Source organism: Gigantopelta aegis, chromosome 11 (assembly GCF_016097555.1).
Source record: "Gigantopelta aegis isolate Gae_Host chromosome 11, Gae_host_genome, whole genome shotgun sequence".
Taxonomy (NCBI): Eukaryota; Metazoa; Mollusca; class Gastropoda; order Neomphalida; family Peltospiridae; genus Gigantopelta; species Gigantopelta aegis.
Window position 1 is genome coordinate 23,406,593 of NC_054709.1, and position 24,913 is coordinate 23,431,505.

The 24,913-nt window shown below is 38.0% G+C and overlaps 1 protein-coding gene across 1 annotated transcript; it reads right to left on the reverse strand.

The window, feature by feature from the left end:
* Positions 1–534: 534 nt before the first annotated feature.
* Positions 535–24,913, reverse strand: LOC121385293 (uncharacterized RNA-binding protein C365.04c-like). Its single transcript, XM_041515913.1, has 5 exons — positions 24,820–24,913; positions 21,399–21,530; positions 7,112–7,471; positions 5,620–5,720; positions 535–3,899 (listed from the first exon to the last, which is right to left on the reverse strand). The coding sequence occupies exons 2-5, from the start codon at positions 21,511–21,513 to the stop codon at positions 3,762–3,764; spliced, it is 714 nt and encodes a 237-aa protein (XP_041371847.1). The 5' UTR covers positions 21,514–21,530; positions 24,820–24,913; the 3' UTR covers positions 535–3,761.

The following is a 24,913-nucleotide window of genomic DNA, read 5'->3' on the forward strand; positions in this document are numbered from 1 at the left end:
GTGACGCGGAGCTTCAGACGCTACCGCAACTGTCACATGCACTGCAGGAAGAATGGGCTAGGATTCCACGTGCCTGGATTCTGAGACTCATTCAGTCTATGCTGAGGAGATGTCGCGCAGCGATTGCTGCTGGTGGTGCCCACACAAGGTACTGATTTCAGTGCCCTCCACTGCCGTCAGTTCATAGCAAGAACATTGTCACATACTCATGTCAAATTTTACTGATGATAAATAACGAAATTATACCACTTTGTATTAAAGAGATATCTCGCCTATGCGTTTCTTTTTTTATAGAGTATATTTATCAGATTTAGCTAGAAGCTGGTGTTTAGAAGGTCGCATTTTACAATTTAGAAAATTCCAGTTTGATCAGTGTCCAGATTAGATGGGTTTCACTGTATTTATCAACTAAATTCTATTACCTTTTCAAGGTATTCTCCAAGACCATTTACATGTAGCTGTATGTATACAGCTGAGCCAACAAACCTGTGCCTAATTTTTAAACCAATTGGTAACAAAAACAAAAAACTTCCATATATTTTTTTAATTTATTTGCAAAATGTTTGGTGCATTAAAGTCACTGATTTACAAAAAGACACCCATAAACCCAACCACTTTGTCTCCCCACTAGCTCACCCATAAACCTAACCACTTTGTCTCCCCACCAGCTCACCCATAAACCAAACCACTTTGTCTCCCCACCAGCTCACCCATAAACCAAACCACTTTGTCTCCCCGCTAGCTCAGCCTGAAATCAAAGGAACATGATCAGACTTTTCTCATAGGGTGATACAGACATGTACTTACATATAGTAGAACAAAATTGAAATTTCTACCTAAACAATCACACTTCTTACACTTAGAGGACCATAACATTCCTTTTAATTTCAGCAGACAAAACATACATTAAATTTATATGATCAATCATTAAATTCAGATGGGTAAAACAAGTTATAATTTGTAATTCCAATTGAAAACTACTACTTTTATAAAAACAAAATTTCTCCTTTTTTTTCCACTCATAATCCTCTCCCCCTCCCCCCCCCCCCCCCCCCCCCCCCCCCACACACACAGACAAAGGTAATTATTCCAGGGCATCTGAAGCTCATGAAATTCAAGCACTTTCCATGATTTCCAGGTAGTACAATAACTCTGAAACATACACATTTCAAGAGACACAGTGGTTTGATGCTCCACAAAAACAGAATTACCATAAATTAACACTTCCAGTAACAAACTGTAAGCAGTACAAAATATACACTACATAACAAAAAGACTCAAACATTCTCCTTTAAACTAATCTGGCTGTGAACGGAGCAGGATTCCATGCTTCGACGAATCCCAGAGTTTGGTTCGGAAGAGGGAGATGATAATTTTTTAGGTTGGAGAATCCGAGGAATCCCTTCAGGAACATTTGTGGCCTTCGACCACGTCATAATGTCCCCCCCTAAATGGATTTTTTGGATCTGCCACTGCAAAAGCTGTACCCACTTTAATGTCTAAACTCAAGACTTTAGGAACCATAACAAAAAGCATACAATTTGTTTTATTAGTTATAATCACCACCCATATCCTTCTGAAAACATAATCAAATGCTGATTGGTGTTTTTGTATGAACATTTCTTTTTAATCAGTATGCTGGCACCAACACACCTTTCATGCAGGGCTCACACTGGAAATAATTTAGTTTGAGCCACTTTTCTGATATGTGGAGTAGCTCTTTGAAAATTGTCAAAAAGTGATTAATTTAGCGAAATATTGCATGTTATAACCACTTTGTATAAAATTAGCAATTTGCTACTTTGGCAATGAGGTCAATAAGCTCTGTTCAAGGCTCTTATTTATGTTGTGGAATTGGAACCAATCTCGGCTTCTGACACTTAATCTGGAAGCAAATGCTTGAAACTAAAAAGCAGTTCTAAAGACAGGATAGCACATACCACAATCTTTGATATACCAGTAGTGGTTGGGATGCAATGGATGAAAATACATTGGACTCTTGCTAAACTGATGAATGGAAAAAACTTGGAGTGTTTCCTCTTTTATAGATACATCACCTGTCGTCAAACAACTGCAATAAATTACTCTACCTTTAATTACCAATAAATTTTACCCACATTTTGTCCAGACAGTAATCGTGAAAACGCCATTACAATGACATCTATTTCAACTTTGCTAAGATCTCCTAGGACAAAAAGCATGCAATTTTTTGCTGCCTGCCAATTAGATATAGGTGACATGATTATCATCTAATACGTGGAAAATGTGTCTTTGTAATAGTTATTTCACAATGCCTGTCTGAACAAAAGGTGGAGGAAATCCAACAGTAATTAAAGGTAGGAGGCTAATTTGTTGTAGTTGCTAACAATGTGGTTTGGACTGGAATTGTATTTATATAAACTTTACTCTCATTTTACTTTAAAATATTTTTTTGGTGAATTTATCAATGTATAACAGTCAGAAATTATACAAAACCACATAACACAACTTACTTAGTTAAATATACAAATAAATAAGTTTCCATTACCTTTTTTACGTAATGACATCTTATTTGAAATAACAACGTAATTTTATGAGGTTTATTGAAGTATAACATTAAGTGTTTTAGCGATGTCATTCAATGATAATAGAGTAAATCGAACATCAGTCTATCTCATGGTCCATTCCTTGATGTGGTGAGGTAGCTTGCATATCTCAATGACTCAGAGAGCTATGCCAGCTGAGCTTCAGCTTCTGGTAGGGTCACCCAAAGGGTAAAGACTAGACTAATATGGACCAGACAGAGGACGCGAGTCAAGAAAGTCTAGGAGACGGCTCACACTGGAATTTTTTTTAGTTTAGCCAATTTTCAGAAATTTAGAGTATTTCCTTGAACATCATTAAAATGTGGTTAATTTAAAGACTATTTTATTAGCCAAAGTCTAATTTTTTTTAGCCATTTTTTGTAAAAATTAGCAGTTGGCTAATATGGCAATGTTCTCTGAGGAGAAGCAAACTCCAAAATAAAAACTGGGCTGAAGAGACTTAGAATCCTAGTAAGGAGAAGGAAAACTCCAAACTCTAGTCCACTAAAGTCAGAGTACAAAAGCTATGCATCAGCATTAGCATGGAAACCGAAAGAAAATGCCTGTACATGTACCAAGCTCTATGATCACCATAAACATCAGTGGAATGCTTGTAATTATACAAAGTTAAAGAAATCTCTTTTTTTGTTTTTTTAACTTAACATGGGTCGTCCTAATGTTGACATACCTGTAGTTGGCTCTATTAATTTTGAGCCCTGCCCTTCTAATGACCAGTTTTTACAATCATAAAAATGATGCTAGCTGACAAGCCTAGAGTCCAGACTGGAAAGTTTTATTACCGTGGGCAGTGAATAAATATTTTTCTTCATCCACCAAAACTACATGTACATATAAATTACACTGGCCAGTGGTGATAAAAAATTTTTTAATAAACAAACAAAAAAACACACACTTAAATAAATATTAAACATTTACAAGTCATTTACATTGCTCAAAGTGTTTATAATATTCTGGTCTGAAAACGTTTTATACAAATCTCCTTTCCTCCAATCTGTTTAGAGTTATATCCCCTTTTGGTGAGATCTCCAACACTTTTCCTTCCCAGAACTTCACCGCATAATTTCATTAAATATAAAAAAAAAAAACATGCAAACAATGAAGATACAAATAACTTGCACATATTTACATAAATATAATGAGGTTGCTTTAGTTGCATGTGAATTACGAGACTCCGTTTCAGCTTTTCAATTTGTTAATTTTTTTCTGTTTTCTGTTGGTGAGGGTCTCCCTCCTCTTCTTCTTGCCCCCGGTAGGCGTAAACTCGACGTTTATCCGCCGCCCTCCCAGCTTTGTCTGATGCAAGCGAAGAGCAATCTGAAATTTAATCATTTTAAATTTTCAAAACGTTCAGTTATGCAGCCCTCAAAATAAGCTCCAAAAGTAGGTTACATGGTTACATGGTATCTAACATTCATTAACAGATTAGATTACTCTTAAGTCCTTTTGAAATTTCAACTCGAAGGAAAATATGTTACCTATCAGAATGGATCGTACTAAGTGTCAGATGAATAGATCATACCAAAAGATTGTACTTAATTTTTTTTTTTAATTTGTAAGTAAATTTCAGTGTGATTGGATACACATAGTTAGTAGGACCCATTTAATGTCCATGAGACAAAATCATGCGAGATGTTAATGCAATTAAAATGGTGTCGGTAAGAATGTTTAGCACCATAAGAAATATAAACGTAAATTAAAAACGTAATTGAGAAACATATTATTTCGTTTGGGTATCATCTGAGAAAATAGTGATAGTCATGCAAACTGATCGTTCGCGACTTATTTTGAGGGCTGTAATGGGTAAAGTTTGTTTTATTTAATGACACCACTAGAGCACATTGATTTATTAACCATCGGCTTTGATGTTAAATATTTAGTAATTTTGACATATAGTCTCAGAAAGAAAACCTGCTACATTTTTCCATTAGTAGCAATGGATCTTTTATATGAACCATGCCACAGACAGGATAGCTTCTAGAATTTTTATAAAATCCACTAGCCATGGGATCAGTGATTTTTAAAATCGACTAGCCACAATTAAAAATTCACTAGCCGTAAGTTAATACAATTTTACTAAATAATAATAATAATCAGATATTCACCTAAAGAGGGTGATAGAGCTTAAAAACACTAACATTGGGGGTTGGGGGAATGATATTCATATTTACAAAATAGATTTAACTGCAACATTTGACAAATTGTTTTCAGCAGCCGCCGGTCATGGCAATAGTAGCTACTTACTAGCCCCACCTTGAATATCACTAGCCATGAGAGTGGGGCTACCATAATCTAGATGCCCTGGATAGCACATACCACGGCCTTTGATATACCAGTCGTGGTGGGGCTGCAATGGATGAAAATACATTGGACTCTTGCTAAACTGATATGCATATACGTAGACCAATTTCACACAAGCTACTGTCCGTGAACACGACTGATCAAGTACACGAAATCTGTATTATACAGATGCTGGTTTGGACAGTCCACTACATCAGCAAAACACCAATCCAGTATTCAGTGCTAGTTTTCACCCAGTTGCATTTTCTTAGCTTTCAAGAAATTTAGATCAAATTCTTGATTTCCCAAAGATATTTGCTTAAATCTACCTTCATTGCTAAAATCAACCATTTCCAGTATTCTAACCTCAAATTCAAACTTACCACATAGACTCTGTCATTTGTAGCGGATAATTAGCAATTTATATTTTGTCATTCAAAAAAGACATTTGTAAGTTTTGATTTTGTGGCTAAAAAATTCAGAAAAACAGAATATCGAAAATGAGTTGTAAAAATCACCCCCACCCTACCCCATTGTTCAGACAAAAACAAATCTAAATTGGACACCTTTGAAAGGTAAATAAGTGACGAGTAGGATTTGAGGTACCCAATATACCCAAATGTTTGACGTCGAACAGCCGATGACCAATTAATCACTGTGCTCTAGTGGTGTCATTAAACAAAAACAAACTCTTTAACTTTCAATGAGGTGTAGGTGGCTGGAAAGGTTTCCAGTGCAATCTCTGGGAATCACTCACCCCATGACTGATGCGATCTTTGAACTCCATGTATGCGAAACCCCGCCCCTTGTCGGTTCCTTTTTCCTTTGGGATGCGAATACTCTTCACACCACGTGCACCTGAAACATGAAATAGAACAAAGCATTTAGTGAAGTAATTCCAGAAATATATAGTAGGAATAGAAACCAAGGCTCTCCCCAGGCTAGCAGAGGTCACTGGAATGTGTTGAATTTAACTGAAGTTAAATTTTGTTTTATTTAAGAGTAAGTAAGGGAGACACACTTGAAAGAAAAAAGTTAAAGTTTGTTTTATTTAAGAGTAAGTAAGGGAGACACACTTGAAAGAAAAACAGTTAAAGTTTGTTTTATTTAAGAGTAAGTAAGGGAGACACACTTGAAAGAAAAACAGTTAAAGTTTGTTTTATTTAAGAGTAAGTAAGGGAGACACACTTGTTTTATTTAAGAGTAAGTAAGGGAGACACACTTGTTTTATTTAAGAGTAAGTAAGGGAGACACACTTGAAAGAAAAACAGTTAAAGATTGTTTTGTTTAAGAGTAAGTAAGGGAGACACACTTGTTTTATTTAAGAGTAAGTAAGGGAGACACACTTGAAAGAAAAACAGTTAAAGATTGTTTTGTTTAAGAGTAAGTAAGGGAGACACACTTGTTTTATTTAAGAGTAAGTAAGGGAGACACACTTGAAAGAAAAACAGTTAAAGATTGTTTTGTTTAAGAGTAAGTAAGGGAGACACACTTGTTTTATTTAAGAGTAAGTAAAGGAGACACACTTGAAAGAAAAACAGTTAGTTTGTTTTGTTTAACCACACCACTAGAGCACATTGATAAGATATCAAACATTTGGAAATTCTGGTATTGTCATCAGAGAAAACCTGCTACAATTTTCCTAATGCTGCAAGAGATCTTTTGTATGTATTTTTCCACAGACAGGAAAGCACTTACCATGGCCTTTGACCAATTGTGGTGCACTAGTTGGAATGAGAATTTTTTTTTAGTTGAATGGATCCACCAAGGTGGTTTGATCACACGATGTAAGCACCTCAAAAGAGCACTTCACCGATTTAGCTAAATCCCACCCCTACAAACAGAAAAGGACAGACCCAATAAAAAAGGAAGGTAGGGCTCGACTTTGTTACCTACGGTAAAAAGGAAGGTAGGGCTCGACTTTGTTACCTACGGCAAAAAGGAAGGTAGGGCTCGACTTTGTTACCTACGGCAATTTTGAAAGCTTTTGCTACAAATACACACAAATTAAAAACCAAATTATCCCTTCAACCAATGGCATTAGTTTCTCTCGCACATTAATTTCATGTTTTACAGTATATTAGAATTAAATTTCCACTGCCTGGTTTTTTGACATTGACATTTTCTTAATTGCAGGGGTTGAGCAGGTGAATGTCTATTTCACCTGCTCCTAGGTCTAAACAATGGACTGCTTTTGACAAGCTGCCATTTCGAGCCATGTAAATGAAAACCAAATGATGTGCACGAACCCGTTTTTCTGAAGTGGCCTTCCAGCTGATCCCGGGTGACATCGTACGGGAGGTTTCCGATGAACAACACGTAGGTTTTGGGAATGTGCGCACTTGGAGAGGTCTTTATAGAATCAACCGCACTCACACCAGTTACCATGGTTACCATGTCAGGTTTTGCAACCGGTTTTGGGGATAGTTTCTTTGTCACAACCTTGTCTTTCGACGTATTCGGTTTCTTCTGTCTGCTGACGTTTTTGGTTGGATTTGAATTTCTTACTGGTGTTAACTTGAGTTTCATCGTGTCGATGAGTTTTGATTTAAAACCACGGACATTCTGCAGGGCTGGTAACAATTTCTGCGATTCAGCACTACTTCCTTCTGGAAATAAAAACACACATTTGAAAAAAATTAGATGAAAAATCATGTGTGTTTGATATACTTTCTACATCACATCAGTGATAGAAATTAGAAAAACTGTTCACTAGTCCACAACATTGGTAATATCTAGTGAATTTGCAATAACATTTATAAAGCCCCCAATTGCAATACCTGTTTTATTTATGCTTTGTCTCTATTTCAGATACCGGACGAAGCCCTCAAAAATCTTGTCACGGAGCTTTTAACACCGTTACCAGCAACTGCTCCCACCACTCAGTTCACCGGCAACAGAATCCGAAACTTGCAATGAGTGTAACAGCATTTTTTCAAATATCCGAACCTATACCTATAGATCCCCCTGTATCGGATAGTTTTCTACCCAAGTGGCTTGGCTCTAGGTTTATTCAGGGAACAAGATCGTATATATATATATTTACTATTAACCAATGTTAAATTCACTAGAAATACAACAACACAAGTTTAGTTTCAAATATGTATTATATAATACCAGGTAAGTGTTACAGTACTTACATGGCCTGTTACAACCGGTGTCATACCACCTCTAGGCTGAGCACCACACGTAAATGTAATCACTTGGTAATTAAGGATATAGTTACCCCTCACAGTTAAAACATCACCCAACATTAGAATAATTAATTATTATCCTCAGTCTTCTCTACATCCAATATTCAGAGGACCTACAATTTACTAGGTCATTGTCAAGTGTCAAGATCCAAGGTTATGTGGGTGTTATTTTACGTATAGCTTCAATTATACGGTATGGAATTATGTGTGAAAGTTTTGAATACGTGTTTTGACAGTTGTACGGTAAAGTTTTCAGTGTGGCCAGGTCGCTATAACGATAGACTTGAGTCAGCCTGTGCGAGAATGTATGTTGGGAAGTGTCCGGGAATGCACGTGCAGCAAGTGTGAGTGTGTGAATAGAATAGTTTGTGTGTGCTTGGGTCTGGGCAGTCAATCGAAGTTTGCAGTGTGCCAGAAATGTGGAGAAAGAAGTTGTTTCTCTGTGGTGAACATTGGATTGGCGTGAGTTGTATATGTATTTAGTTGGGAAGAAATTTATTCATTATAAATTGTATTAATGTGTATATATATATATATATATATATATATATATATATATATATATATATATACACACAGTCAAACCTGTATATAACGGTCACCCAAGGGACTTGACAAAAGTGGCCGTTATAGAGAGGTGACCCTTATATACAGGTTCAAAATTAGAACACGTATATTAAAACATATCACAACTGTCATAAAAAAAAGAAGATACACGTGTTATAAATAAGTGTTTTTTTTTATTACATGAGACTGTCCATGTCAATACAACACAATACAATGATAGTACACAAATAACACACCTATTTTGTTTATTCACTTTTTAAAGTCACCAATTTTGGATTGCTTCCCATAGCATTCCACTCGCATCGAAGACACATGTTCTTCTATATCCATGGTAGCGCTTAGAATGTCACACCTGCCATGAAATAGAGCAAACTCTTTCAAGTAACTCACATACTTCTCCGCTTCTGTTATTGAACACACCTTTTGTTTCCTACTTTCAATCTCGCCTTCATCACTCCCATCATCATTTTTGTCACTATCATCACTTTGGCCCGATTCATTGCTATCCATTTCTTTCAAAAGAACTGATGCAGGTCTAGCCCAATCAACAACAGACTCGTAACTCGTCTTGACGTGTGTATCACAGTCAGCAACTTCATGTAATGGTAACCCAAACAATTCCTTTGACTTGGCTATGATGGACAGGGGTACATCGTCGTCACCGTCGTCCTCATCGCTGTTGTCTCCGTTTGATGTATTCTCTTCGACAGACTGAAATCCACACCTTTCAAAACACCTTTTAATTGTTGAAGATTCCACTTCTTTCCAGGAACTGTGAATCCAATAAATGGCCTGGAGGACGTTAATATCTTTTAACAACTGTGTGCCACATTTGCTTTCATCTTGTTCCATGGCAGAAATAACATGCTGCAGTTGACGCTTGCGGTATTTGAGTTTCATGGTCTGAATGATTCCTTGGTCCATTGGCTGGGATTTGGAAGTTGTATTAGGAGGAAGAAAAGCAAGTTTAACATTAGAAAGTTCTACTGTTGGGTGGGAAGGCGCATTATCAACAAACAGGAGCACTTTTCTAATCTGACATCTCATTTTTCGGTTTAATTTTTCTATCCACCACTGAAACAAAGCACTGTTCATCCAAACCTTTTTGTTACTTTTGTATATCACAGGTAGAGCCTCGGGCGTTATTTTCTTAAACAACGTGGCTTTTTACATTTCCCTATTACAAGAGCCGGAAGCTTCTCCCCTGTCATACTGGCACACAACGCAACAGTCAGTCTCTCTTTGGATCACTTCCCACCGGCACATTCCTCTCCTTTAACTTTGAACGTGCTCTTTGTTGTATCCCTGTAGAAAAGGCCTGTCTCATCCATGTTGAAGATGTCCTGTGGTGTGTATCTCTCGCACACGGTCGAAAGCTTTGCCTTCCAGTCAATAATAGTAGCGTTATTGACATCACCTCTCTCGCCACTTGTAGTGCCCATAACAATGTTATGTCGGTGTTTAAACGAGTCCAGCCACCCATTTGACACCTTGAACGACGCGACACCCAAATCTTCGGCAAATTTAAGTGCTTTCTCTTTAATCAACAGCCAACTCAAATTTATCCTTCTAGATGTCGCATTTTTAAATCAGTCCCACACTAGCTTGTTTATGTCATCATTGACTGTTGCTTTCTTCTGCCTTTTTCTTTTGGCTGAAATATTAGTGTCAAAATCGGCCAGAACATCTGCTTTTCTTTTTAAAATTGAATTAATCTGCGAACGCCCTACACCAAAATGATCGGCGATCTTTCGCGCACTTAAATTGTCTTTCTCAGATTTGTTGATAACGTCGATTCTCTGTTCTAACGTTAAAGCAGTACGATTTGTTGGTGGCATTTTGCATGCAGACGTATTCGTTAATACATTTCGCAAACACTGACATTGACTTTCAGAATATATTTTGTTTAATTGAAGGTTATTACCCATGTGGCATGTTTAACTCATGTGTTTGTTTCATATCACCGCTAATCCTTCAGTGGAGTATGACCGTTGATTACAGCTGAATAAGATCACGAGTCATTAAATAATCCTAACATGGGGCATCTTTACTGACCGCCGCCTTCAGCAATTCATGTTTATTTATCAATCATCTCTAGCTAGAAACAATCAGACACCTAACTTAACACTTCATTTGTTTTGTTTCTTGAGAATGAATAGAGTGATCATACATAAAGAGTACATTATGTACTGCCAATGGGAAGTCGTCTACTGTTCAGTGTCACAGAAGTTACTGAGGGTCCGTTTGTTTTTCAATTACGATCTGAGAATTACAATGGAACTTTACATTGACGGAAAATAAACCCAAAGCTACAGACATGGCCAAATAAACACATTTAATTTATAATTTTTAAGATGATTTAAAAAGTAAAGACATAACCAGGGTTAAAAAAAAAAAAAAAAAACGTCTTCAAGACGATCATCTTGTGACCGTTAAAGCAGGTTCAACCTGCGATTTGGGGTGAAAAATAGTGGCCGCTGGCCATTAAAGACAGGTGACCGTTATGTACAGGTCAAATAAAGAAGGAAATGCATTGGGGGGGATTTATAGTGGCCGTTATAGGCAGGTGACCGTTATATACAGGTGACCGTTAGACCAAGTTCGACTGTATATATATATATATATATATATTTCATGTTTGAACGTAACGATTATGTCACGCAATGTTATAAATTAAGGTGAGTCACGCAGTTACAAAGTGAGGTGGCGTTTAGTTTTAAATGTGATTTATTGCTGTGTGTGTACAGAAATGTACGTGTATTTATTACAGGGATGCAGTACGTAAGATGAATTTCTTACGCCAGTAAAATAAGGTTACTGGATGAATTTATTTTGAAAATGTTATATTTTCATTATAGTGTCCCGGAGCGGATTTAGACCAGGGACCAGTCTTCCTAATCCGGTGTTGTCGGAGTACATGTGTACGAAGTCAACGTGTTGGTCTTGTGTGATGTTCGTCAGTGGCTGGAGGTGGCGACGTCTGTGATATCTCGTGTGGTTAGTCGACATGGACAACCCAGTGTGATCGTCAGTGGCTTGAGATGGCCATAGTGAGCTCCAGTGTAGCGGTTCAGATGTGTATTTTGCAGCGCTAAGACTTTTCCTTAGATGAACTGGGGTGTATTTTAGTTTATCGAGACATTTTTGTATACATGTATTTTGGGGATGGGTTTAGTTTTGGTGTATTATATAGTGTATGTGTAGTGTGATGGTGTGGTATGTTGTGTGATGTGTGATATTCATGTGTATATATTTTGTAATTAAATTATTTGAATATCACTTAGCCTTGTTGTTGCTCCAGTTCGTGACATTTTGGTGGCAGCGGTGGGATATATTTAACTGTCGCACACTGGAGTAACAAGGAGTTAGAAAATAGCATTCTCAGCCGTATAAGGTAATACTACTTCTACTGGTGTAGTATTGGAGTACCCTTGTGGCAATAGGCTATCGGTTAAGATCGGAACTATTGTTTCTTCACTTCTGGTTTCTTTGGTTGGGAAATCTGTGGGGTGGCAGAATGTTATTTGTCTAATGCAGGCATCGAAATAAGTCGAGAACGGTCGTTCAGGTTACCGTGAGGTTACCACATGTAAGAAAAGTCGTAAGAAAATTTCTGAACATAAACCAGACAATGCATTCCGGTCTTCTGCGTTTCATTTTCTCGTAAGGAATTGCATCGATGTTCGCGCGTACTTGTGCAATTGAAAGCAGTTTCGGCAATCCACATTTAAGCTTCTGTCGCGGGTCAAGCCATTGGCTATCCAGAGACCGGACCCGTGACAGACATGCTCAAAACTCCAGTGGTATATGAGCAGGTTAATACATATTGGTTTCGGGCTCCGTGTTTAAGCAGTGCACCACTAGATAAATTTACTTCCGGATTTCATTTCTCGTACCGATGTTCGCGCGTACCGATACAATTTCAGAATTATTATTATCTTTCATTGTTGTATGAGAAAATATGAGAAAATAGAAAACAGAACATTTTAATTTTAATCTATTTATTTATTCAATTGTTCAGTTATTAAATATGAGTCACATACTTGTAAAGAATTATATGTAATACATTAAGAACAGTGATAACATACAGAATGAATCATAAATACATGTATACTACAATAATCATCTAACACACATACAAGGGTGTTAAAAGTAGTAGTAATAGGAATTCAATTCTAACTTTCATATAGTTGTGGTAACCTACAGGATACCAGGCTATATTTTGTGGTAACCTGTAAATAGGTTACCAGACACAATGCTTATTTCGATGCCTGTAATGGGTATCTTTAGTTGAGAGGTTTGTAGTGATAAGTTGTAGATAGTGTACATATACTAGTGTTATTTTACTTATTATTGATAGCACCTTTCAGTTTACCATGGATTTGGAGAGGATCATCGAACTTGGGAAGAGTTTGGGATATATTGGATCCGATTTGCAGGTATTTGTGAAAGAGCAACTTGAACGAGCTGACATATTGAGAAAGGAAGCTGAAGAACATGAAGAGAAGCTAAGAAAGTAGAACAGGAAGCTAAAAGATTACAAGAGGAAACCAAAATAGAATTAGCTAAGATAAAGGTTAATGAAGAGCTTGAGTTGAAAAGGTTAGAAATAGAGTATGCCAAAGTTCAGCAGTCGGAAGCCGAATATAGTGCAGATAGGAATTTCAAGATGGAATTGATCAATAGAGAGTTGGAGTTAGAAAGAGCTAGACGAGATAATTTATCTTTGGGAACGTCAAGTCAGGCAAGATCTTTTCCTGCAAGTATTCCTAAGATTCCTCCTTTTGAAGAAAACCCAAGTGTGCGATGAACATGGCAGTGTTAGCTGAGCAATACATGGAAGCTAGAGGTGCCAGTTATCACAGGAGCAAAACTTTTTCAAGTACAGCTCAAGATAAAGATCATAGGGAGGTAGATGTGACGACTACAAAGGGAATGAAACCAAGAGATGGGAACCCATTAATGTCGGTAAAGGATAGGAGATGTTTTAAATGTAACCGGATAGGACACATAGCCAGGGATTGTCAGAAAGTTGGTGTGAAGGTTTCATTTGCTCGGGTGAATGGTACTAGAGATACTCAGAAGTTGGAAAAGAAACTTAGGACAGTTCCTTTGGTTAAAAGTTCTTTACCTTTGGCAGATGAAAAGAAAAAAGGCCTGGACAGGGTTGCAAGTTCAGCTTTATGTCCTGATGAGAGGAATTCTCAAGATGGGGAGAAGTCTGTAATGACTTTGGGAACTGTACGTGACATAAGTCGTGTAATGCCAGTACAGAGTGGAAAGGTATGTGGCAAAGTAGTCAATGTCTTGAGGGATAGTGGATGCAGTGGCATTGTGGTCAAGAGGTCAGTAGTGGATCCTGACTGTATGATGGATGAAACTCAGACATGTACTTTGGTGGATGGAACAGTTAGAGTTGTTCCTGAGGCATGGATTTCCATAGATACCCCATTTTATACAGGTAAAGTGAGAGCAGCTTGCATGGAGACCCCTTTGTATGATCTGATAGTGGGAAATATTCCAGGAACAAGAGGGCCTGATAAGCCAGATCCTAGATGGGTGGATCAAGAACCAATGATTAGTGCAGTGGAAACGAGGTGTCAGCGTAAAGCTAGAGAAATTGGTATGAAGCCTTTAAAGGTGATGTCTGACTTTGGAATGAAGATTACTAGAGCGGAATTCATAGATCAACAAGAACATGATTCGAGTTTAGACAAGCTGAGGCAGTTAGCTGAAATGGGTAATGAGAAAAACACACCTAAAAGTACTTCTGCTTATTTTTTTGAGGACATATTGTACCGAAGGTATACGTCACCCAAAGTAGAGGATGGAAAACTATTTGTTCAATCTGTGGTACCAGTTAATTTGCGGGTGAATGTGATGAAACTTGCTCATGAATCATTGATGAGTGGTCATTTGGGAATCAAGAAGACGTTGAATAGAATTTTATCACAATTCTATTGGCCTGGAATATCTAGCGATGTTCGACGTCATTGTATATCATGTGATATATGCCAACGGACCATTTCAAAGGGTAAGGTTAGGAAGATACCTCTAGGACAAATGCCTTTAATTGAGACACCTTTTGAAGGAGTAGCGAGTTTACAGTATGTGGGTGCAGGTTTGGTGGATGTCTCTGAAGTAGATGATAATAGTTTGACCAATGAAAATGAAGTACCAGAGATTTCATCACCACCTTTGTTGTCACAGGAAACTTACCGAGACGTGGATGTATCCACAGAGTTATCGACAGAACAACACAAACAGGTGAGTGATTTGCTGGTTGAATATCAGGATGTATTAAGTGATTTGCCAGGTAGGACAGATTGCATTGAATACAAAATTAGACTGTCGTGTACGGATCCAGTTCGTTCCAATCCTTATCCATTACCTCATCATATGAGAGATGTAGTTGCAGCAGAAGTTGAAGGGATGCTCAACATGGGTGTCATTGAACCATCAGAATCATATTTCGCTTCGCCAATTGTTCTTGTGAAGAAAAAAGATGGTAAGTATCGCTTTTGCGTTGATTACAGGAAGTTGAACCAGGTTACAATATTTGACTCTGAACCAATACCATTGGCCGAGATACTGTACACCAAGCTGGTTAACTAAGTATTTCACGAAAATAGATCTGAGTAAAGGATATTGGCAAATTCCTATGGAAGAAGAGAGCAAACGGATGACAGCATTCATAACTCCGGATGGATTATACCAATGGAAGGTAATGCCATTTGGTGTAGTAAATGCTCCAGCAGTTTTCACCAGAATGATGCGGAAAGTCATGCATGGACTGAAAGATGTAGATCACTTTATTGATGACATTTTAATTGGTACAGAGGACTGGAATGAGCATGTGCAACGGGTGAAAACAGTATTTGAACGGTTACGTGAGTATCATTTGACTGCACGTCCTTCAAAATGTATCATGGGATACAAAAAGTTAGAATTCTTAGGTCATGTGGTTGGACAAGGATAGTTGCAACCAGAAATAAGAAATGTAGGTAAGATTTTGAACATTTCAAAACCTGAAACAAAGAAACAGGTGAGAGCATTCATAGGGTTGACAAGTTACTACAGAAAATTTGTGCCAAATTTTGCAGCCATAGCAGTACCTTTGACGGATCTCACAAAGAAAGGTAAGCCGAATAAAATCGAATGGACTGAAAGTCAAGAGAGGGCTTTTTCTTCATTGAAGGAAAGCATGTCAAATTTTCCTATTTTAAGATTACCCGATTTATTTAAACCATTCCTGGTGAGGACAGACGCATCAGATGTAGGAATGGGAGCAGTCCTGCTGCAAGAACAGGAGGGAGAGAGTTTTCCGATAATGTATGTGAGTAGGAAACTTTTAGATCGGGAGAAAGCCTATTCTACTATTGAAAAGGAGTGTTTGACGATTGTGTGGGCTGTCCAGAAATTAGAATGGTTCCTTTACGGTACAGAGTTCATTCTGAAAGTGTGATCATCAACCATTGGTGTGGATGACTACAGCTAAGTTAGCCAACGGCGGGTTATGCGGTGGGAACTAACGTTGCAACCCTACAGGTTTGCCATCCAAGCGATTAGGGGTGTGGATAACGTAGGGGCCGATCTTTTAAGCCGCTGTGCACCATAAGCCACCCGTGTATATACTTTGTGTAAATAGTGTTTTGGATAATATTGCATTGTTTCAGTTTATTTTCATATTAATTGGATCTTGTGAATTGTGTGTCAAGTGTCAAGATCCAAGGTTATGTGGGTGTTATTTTACGTATAGCTTCAATTATACGGTATGGAATTATGTGTGAAAGTTTTGAATACGTGGTTTGACAGTTGTACGGTAAAGTTTTCAGTGTGGCCAGGTCACTATAATGATAGCCTTGAGTCGGCCTGTGCGAGGATGTATGTTGCGAAGTGTCCGGGAATGCACGTGCAGCAAGTGTGAGTGTGTGAATAAAATAGTTTGTGTGTGCTTGGGTCTGGGCAGTCAATCGAAGTTTGCAGTGTGCACGGTTGTGCCAGAAATGTGGAGAAAGAAGTTGTTTCTCTGTGGTGAACATTGGATTGGCGTGAGTTGTATATGTATCTAGTTGGGAAGTAATTTATTCATTATAAATTGTGTATGTATGTATGTATATATATATATATATATATATATATATATATATATATATATATTTCATGTTTGAGCGTAACGATTATGTCACGCAATGTTATAAAGTAAGGTGAAGTCGCGCAGTTACAAAGTGAGGTGGAGTTTAGCTTTAAATGTGATTTATTGCTGTGTGTGTACAGAAATGTACGTGTATTTATTACAGGGATGCAGTACGTAAGATGGATTTCTTACGCCAGTAAAATAAGGTTACTGGATGAATTTATTTTGAAAATGTTATATTTTCATTATAGTGTCCCGGAGTGGATTTAGACCAGGGACCAGTCTTCCTAATCCGGTGTTGTCGGAGTACATGTGTACGAAGTCAACATGTTGGTCTTGTGTGATGTTCGTCAGTGGCTGGAGGTGGCGACGTCTGTGATATCTCATGTGGTTAGTCGACATGGACAACCCAGTGTGATCGTCAGTGGCTTGAGATGGCCATAGTGAGCTCCAGTGTAGCGGTTTACTTTTGTATCTGAACAGTAGGACAGGTGTAACTATTGGAATGAGCGTGACTAGTGACTATTGCTACTATTGTAAATGAATGTTGGAAACAGAAACGTTCAGATGTGTATTTTGCAGCGCTAAGACTTTTCCTTAGATGAACTGGGGTGTATTTTAGTTTATCGAGACATTTTTGTATACATGTATTTTGGGGATGGGTTTAGTTTTGGTGTATTATATAGTGTATGTGTAGTGTGATGGTGTGGTATGTTGTGTGATGTGTGATATTCATGTGTATATATTTTGTAATTAAATTATTTGAATATCACTTAGCCTTGTTGTTGCTCCAGTTTGTGACAGTCATGATACTAGGATAACAGTTATAGATATTATAACTATTCGTAACTTCTGGGTAAGAGATGCCTACAGTTTACTTTAGTCGGTCTGACTTAGATTACCAGCTGTCCTTCCCACACTAAAGCAAAACAAGAATATACATAATTATAATACTTGAATGCCACAACAAAATACCTTTCAGTGTTTCCACCGCCCTCTGTACGTGGTCGTCACCCAAGTCCCTATACAGAAAGAACTCCCAGCTTATATCCCCTATTTTGGTTTTTGGCAGCTGGGTCCCATCTTTGGCAGTCCTGCCATTTATGGACTAGTGGCGAAATAATGGCCACACTAATTCTCTAAAACTACCAACAATACAGATACCATCTAACTAATATGGGGAACCTCTTGGGTTAATTACTCCATGCAGTGGTTTTCGATCATTAAAGTGCTACTCCAGTTGTTTCAGACCCCGGTCAAAAGTTAATGTGCAGACAGCTGTCTCCGTCACATGCAACAATATTACCTAACGCTTGTCAACATTTCCCGCCCTCATGTCACTGTCAATGTCATGATGACTGGGATTTTCTTTTTGTATTTTTCTTTAGAAGGAAATGTTTTATTTAACGACGCACTCAACACATTTTTATTTAGTTATATGGCGTCGGACATATGGTTAAGGACCACACAGATATTGAGGGAGGAAACCTGCTGTCGCCACTTCATGGGCTGCTCTTTTCGATTAACAGCAAGGGATTTTTTATATGCACCACCCCACAGACAGGATAGCACATATTACAGCCTTTGATATACCAGTCGTGGTGCACTGGCTAGAACGAGAAATAGCCCAAATCCCAAATCGACCTCGCATCAAGCAAGCGCTTTACCACTGAGCTATGTCCCACCCCCACATTTTACTTTGGAGTCTTTAGTAATACATATGTTAAAACAACCGGCTATAACTGGTGGCATTATACTTTATGAATTAAAATTAAGTTCCATAACTCTTTAACAACCAGCCCTTCCTTCTCCCCTAAATTATGTTTTGTTAAGCATCCCATGATGCCCCGCTCCCTTCCAGTGCATGTTACATAATTCTCAAATGGCCCCGCTATTCAATCGTAAATAATAAAGAAGTAACATACCACTGGTCGGTAAATGTTAATTTTTGACCGGATCGACTTTATTAAATTTCAATATCGGGAATAATTTGTTGGGGTTCGCATTCTAGCTCACGTGCGAAATTGGTTGGATCGCTGATACTGCGAACCAAATAATCTAATCATTTTCGCGGTTGTAGCAAAATTACCAGCGTGTTTTTTTCATTCTTTCAATTGGCAAAGTTCGGCTTGAATAATTCAGTGTTAGAATGTCACATTCAGTATTCAATCGAATTTTCAATGACGTCACGTGTATTCGGTAAAACTCGGAATTAATACCGGTAGTTGACTTTCTGTGTTCTAAAAATAACGTTTGTGCCGACGTCACTTGTGCAAAACATGGATCAAAATGGTTGTTAATTTGTCAATGGTAAACGCGTGGATTCACGAAATTGACCCAAGGGAGAAGTGGATACGTCCTCTAATACTTAGCATATACATCAAAACGGATAACACTGGAATTTTCAATCAAGGTACACAAATCATTTTATTAAAATACACATCAAATGATGATTTATTCACACTCCGCAGTATATCTTATTGCTTAGAATACATCCTGAAGACATACAGTAGATCACAAAATCTCTTGGGCTCTGAAGGGATTCATTGTGCTGTCCATAACTTACATGCTTGAGCCTACGTGGAAACTGCTAATTAAATTTACAAAGGTGCTAATCAAATCACAAAATGATTAGCAGCAACTGCTAACCATTTTTTTCTGTACAAATTATTCCCTGAATATGCAATCTAATAGTCGCTGAGCAGAACTATTAACCATGTACAAACTCGCATGTGCTGTTCGCCACATTATGTGACATTGGGTACGGCCATTACTTCAAAGGGAGTGAGTTGTGCATTTAAATTTTGAAAAATTCACTTAATTTACAACTACTGTAGTAACGGTTTTTTTATTACAAAAACGATACCAAAAACTATTTTTTTTAAATAATAAGAAGAAGAAAGAAATATTTGGAGAAAACAAATTAACACACCTTAGAGGCAGCTAAATTATCTGCTGCTATTTTATCTCTAAAGGAATATATGTAAGACATAATATTGGATTGCCTATAATTTTACAAATGTTGAAAACATTTTTAACGTAAACAAGAATCCAAAAGTGTCACAAAAGTTGAAAAATACTAACATCACATAATGAGCTTTAAATAACAAACATTTGGAATATCACTGTAGTATAGAAGTACCATCGATAAAGTGAAAGTAGCATCACCACTGCAAAATATCATTGTCAATTGTAGTCTTTCTTGTTATGTTATTATAAGATTTATTTTTATTAATCTAATCATGCACTAATGAGTAGCCTGTTTTATACATTGTAGCTCAGAGAAACTGGACATTTGTTGTCTGGGGGTTTTGGGGGTTTTGGGGGGGATTAAACTGCTGTATACCAAATTTTACATATTATCAGTGACAAATGGTAGCCTTTATTTGTTGTCGTTTATATTTTTTTGTTTATTAGTCTAATCATGCACCAGTAAGTGTTGTACATTATTCTTCAGAGGAACCAGGGAATGGGATTTTTCCCTCAAGTGTATCTATTTTGTTTCAATACTGGAACTAATATTTAGTCCTTTTACAATAGTGTTAACTTTATTAAGTACAGAGATTCTAAAATACAGTGGCCCGATGCCCGAAGACAGTGGTTTTTAGATTCGGGCAACTAAAAATTACTTTTGGGGATCCCAGTGACAAGTGGTCGATAATAATAATAATAATAAATCTACAACCATACGAAAACAAAAGAAACATCTACAAGTCACTTGTTTGAATTTGCAAGCATTAAAGAAACTGTTTTATAAACATTTTCTGTTGTATTTTGTTTTAACTTTATGTTTGAGCTAAAAATTATGTATTTAAATTATAATTTCAACATAACTTTGAGGTTACCGATCAGGTAACCCACAGGTTACGCAAATATAATTAATGTAACCGAACAATTGGTTACCTAGGTAAAAACCATGTGAACAGACTTCTGGTTACCTCAGATTTCTAAATATTGTCACCTGAGACTGTATTGAAACAGGATACACCTAATTTGCATGTCCAGGTCAGACTTGTTTGTCACATGATTCTTAATCAATCAATCGGAAAGCCGTAACGAAACTTGTTCGATATCATATTTTTTTTTAAATATACAACTAAATTTGTAAACAAAACATTTAGCATACGTCGTACCCTCCACCCAAGCAGAACTCTATTCTGCCAATAGCACATCGACACACAGTACCCACTGATGCATAACAACAATTATTTTTAAGATGCCATCACTGGGCATTGTCAATGATTGCGGAATCGACACCAAATTAGAAGACAAAAGAATTGCTCGCAGAGTTGGATATGATGGGGGATTATGAGTTTCAAGTGACCACGATAGAGCAACTTTGGGAATCTTAATTAGGAAACTGTTGGGTCGTAATTGCGAAAATGTTTCGTATTGGATTATAGATATTAGGGGAATGGGGCCGATGAACAGCCCCAAAATGTATGGCAGATTATACCCTGTTATACCAACACGACTGCTCCCATGATATATAGTGCCCGGTACAAGTTTTTGGTAATTTTAGCAGGTGAATTTCAATTTCACCTTCTAGGTCTAAAATATAGACTGCTCTATAGAAAATTCTCTTCGCAGCCTCTATTTGCAGCCCTGATTTGACGGGATTGTACTGATCAGACAAACCATGTTTTGTGTTCCTATGAGCAGTGTTTCCTTCCACAAACGTATTCCTCTTGTCCTGCCACCACTGTCTACGTCGGAGCTGTCTGCCACTAGAGAGCGCTTCCTCTTCCGACATTCTCTCATTCAGTACATCTACAAAATAAACAAGTTGTCACCATTTTCATTTTCAGTGGTTGCCATAAATAAACAGTAAAGTAAAGTAAAGTTTGTTTTATTTAACGATGCCACTAGAGCACATTGATTTTTTATCTTATCATCGGCAATTGGACATCAAACATATGGTCATTCTGACATGTTTTTTTTAGAGGAAACCCGCTGTCGCCATAGTCCCATAATCCCCTAACATCTATAATCCATCAATCTTTACGACAGGCAGCAAGGGATCTTTTATTTGCGCTTTCCACAGGCAGGATAGCACAAACCATGGCCATTGTTCAACCAGTTATGGATCACTGGTCGGTGCAAGTGGTTTACACCTACCCATTGAGACTTGTGGAGCACACACTCAGGGTTTGGACTTGCTATCTAGATTAAAAATCCCATGCCTCGACTGGGATCCAAACCCAGTACCTACCAGCCTGTAGACCGATGGCCTAACCACGATGCCATCGAGGTCAGTGTTCCACAGATGCTTGAGAAAGTCGCCAGCCCTCACAGAAGCTGTGGCTACTGCCCTATATATTATTGCATTAGTTCATACTTTCACTAGCCTAGAAAAAACCTTCACTAGCCGGGACTGAGGGCTAGTGGATTTGCTGAAGCCTGATGATCATCATTAATCTCAGTTCAGTTTTACAGCAAAACATGCAAATGGAGTTGTCCAAGGATTTCTTCAACCCACTATATTTGTTTTCCATTTGCAGCAAGGGTTCTTTACATACAAATCAACGTTCTGTAGTACTTATTATTGTTAAACAAACCAAAAAACCTAACTTTTGACCAGTGCTAACAACTGGCATGTGAGGCCAGTTGTATTCGTTTGTTTTTTAATGGGGGGGGGGGGGGGTCACAATCTGACCCAACTTAAGCTTGGGGCAGGGGGGACAAATGTTTCTTCATTAAAAAAAAAAGTTTCTTGTAGAAAATTGAATGGCAAGAAAATTGTAATGGCCCGATCACACTGGCCCGAATGCCATTCCGTTTGTTTTCCGAATAGGAATTTGGGTGTTCGGGGAGCGAACAGATCATATTCGGGAAGCATTCGGTGTGTTCTAGGAGCATACTGGCTGTTCGGCTCCATATGGATGCATACGGAACGGCATTCGGTAGCTCCAAAAATTTGTTGTGCATGTTCAAAATAATTTTCATCGACCATCCGAATGTGGCGTCCATGTGTATTCGGGAAAGTATTCAGGAAGCATTCTAGGAGCATACGACATGTACGGAAAACGTTCGGGAAGCATGCGTTTAGTTTTTGGTGCATTCGGAATGAAAATTTGGAGGTGCTGGGTTCTGTATGCTTTCCGAACACCCCGAATGGACCTAGAACATGACGAATGCTTTCCGAAAGTTTTCAGTATCCTTTCCAGATTTTTTTTTCATTTATGCCGCCGAATGTATAACGAATAGCCAGAACCCTTCCAGTATTCTTTCAGAACATTTTCCGAACTGCTCGTACACTTCCAGAATGCACAGTATGTTCCGTATGTTTTCCGAACACCCCGAATGGACATAGAACATGACGAACCCTTTCCGAAAGCATGCGGAAAGAGTTCGGTCCATTCTAGGTCGATTCGCCGTGTTCTGAAAGCATTCTGAAAGCGTTTGGAAAGGAAACCTTTCGAAGTCAACATGCGTGAAGTATTCGGTCTATTCTGAAAGCATTCTTAAAACATTCAGAAAACAAACGGAAAGCATTCGGTGATACATTGGGGAAAACACATTCAGAGGGACATTCGGCCAGTTTAAAAAATCACACCACTTTCGTATACAGAAAACAAACGGAAGCTCATTCGGGCCAGTGTGATCGCCCCATAAAGCAGACTTCTGGTCTGTGGGTAACCCGAGTACTGACTGTAAGAGAGCTAGATGGACATTTGGACATAAACATGCTCTCATTACAGTCAGAGACCAAGCTATGTATTTTTTTGGCAATTCCCGACAACCAAAAAGTTGGCAAAGATTTCCACTCTAATACCACAACAATCCTATGTTTGACGTCAAATACCTTTACATCGATCATTTTCGAGTTAATTGATTAAAAAAAATCCACATATTAATCACTAATACACATACTACAGAAAGAAATCCGACAGCACCCACATTCAGCTATGCTTCGCAACACTCCGTCACAAGAATTACAAAGCTCGGTGTCCTATTTCGTGACGTAGATCACGTGATCACCCACTGGGCAATTCCTCCGTGTGCAAGTTACAGGGGCCGTCTCGTACCAAGCGACGTTACAACATGGAAGAGTTGGCTAATGGTTTCCTCTCTAACACAGTGATAAAATTACCAAATATTTGACATCCAATAGCCGATGATTAATGAATCAATGTGCTGTAGTGGTGTCGTTACACAAAACACTTGTCGTTTTGAGACGGACCCTGGAAGACGGAATGGCTGTCACGATATAGGTCGGCGAACTTAAAATTCTGCTATCTGGAGTTTGCCAAAGCTTAGCTGAATGTGGGTGCTGTCGGGTTTCTTTTTGTAGTGTGTGTATTAGTGATTAATATCTGAATTTCTTTTAATCAATCAACTCGAAAATGATCGATGTAAAGGTATTTGACATCAAACATAGGATTGTTGTGGTATTAGAGCGGAAATCTTTGCCAACTTTTTGGTTGTCGGCAATTGCCCCAAAAATACATAGCTTGGTCTCGGACTGTAATGAGAACGTATTTATGTCCAAATGTCCGTCTAGCTCTCTTACAAGTTACTGTCAGAGTACTCGGGCTAGTTTGTGGGTAGTTAATTAAAATAAACCTCTGGTTGTCTCCAAGGTTTATTTCAGTAGACTAGTTTGAGGAGCGCAGTCGTATGTCCATCAGTTCCGTCTGAAATATGCTAAACACCCTGGCCCTTTGTTGAAGAAATGGATAAATTAATTTTTAAAATAATTTAAAAAAAAAAAAATTGCAATAAGAAATCGGACTTGTTTTAATATAAATATACAGACGAACAAGATGCAAATGTAAACTAAACCATAAAAATATATCAACATTTCGTATTCAATATGTCTGGGACAGCCACAGTAACTACAACATACTACCCTAGTAGCGACAGTCGCAATGTCTACGTGACAAAACACAGCGACAACATAATGAACATTTCACTTTCAGTGCAACAAATCGTTAAATGTTAGTTAGGTGTCGATACTGTGCGCCAAAAATACCAAATGTGACAACATTCTACTGAACATTTTTGAAAAGCTGATTAAACAGCTGTTAGCATCTAGCTAACTAGCTAATCAACCTACTAGGTTATGGCTAGTTTTGTTGTGCATCGTTCCGAATAAAACTCTTTCTTACAAAATCGACTGTGGACTGGTCAGCGATTTGGCGGCGCAACAT